General features: G+C 58.4%; 1 protein-coding gene across 1 annotated transcript in view; it reads right to left on the bottom strand.

The window, feature by feature from the left end:
• Positions 1-7: 7 nt before the first annotated feature.
• The window catches only part of RNF19B (ring finger protein 19B), a 9023-nt gene continuing 8580 nt past the window's right edge, over positions 8-450 (bottom strand). The window contains 1 exon segment of the mRNA XM_009332206.1: positions 8-442. Coding sequence (XP_009330481.1) covers positions 12-442 — 431 coding nt within the window. The 3' untranslated portion in view covers positions 8-11.

Genomic DNA, 450 nt, shown 5'->3' with positions numbered 1-450 from the left:
AGGAGGCCACTTCATACTCTGGCTTCGATGCACTCCAGTTTGACTATATCATCCAGCCTGCAGCCCTCAGCTTGGGCACAGTGGCTCGGGTGGGCACTTGGGCTCTCGGCACCTCTAGCTTTGGGGGTCTGTGGGGAGACTGCTGCAGTCTGAGAGTGGGGGGAGTCGCACTCGTCCGACGTAATGTCTGGCACGTCGTCCGACTGACTGTCGGAGCTCTCCAGGTCACTCCGTATGCTCTCAGGCTGGGCCAGGGTGATGTCCCAGGTTTTGCTGGCAATGCAGTCCTTTTGCTCACAGCTTTGGTGTTTGCATGTCTGCTCCTGCTCACCATCCTCTTCCTCCTCCTCCTCCTCTTCCTCATTCTCTGCCATTTGGGCGTGGACATGCAGAGAGTCCTCTGTACTGCTGCCGCTGGCCAGCTGGTAGTGACTTGGGTTGGCTTCCGTG

This window comes from Pygoscelis adeliae, unplaced genomic scaffold (assembly GCF_000699105.1).
Source record: "Pygoscelis adeliae isolate BGI_AS28 unplaced genomic scaffold, ASM69910v1 Scaffold359, whole genome shotgun sequence".
NCBI classification, from domain to species: domain Eukaryota; kingdom Metazoa; phylum Chordata; class Aves; order Sphenisciformes; family Spheniscidae; genus Pygoscelis; species Pygoscelis adeliae.
This window is presented reverse-complemented; position numbering and strand designations above follow the sequence as displayed.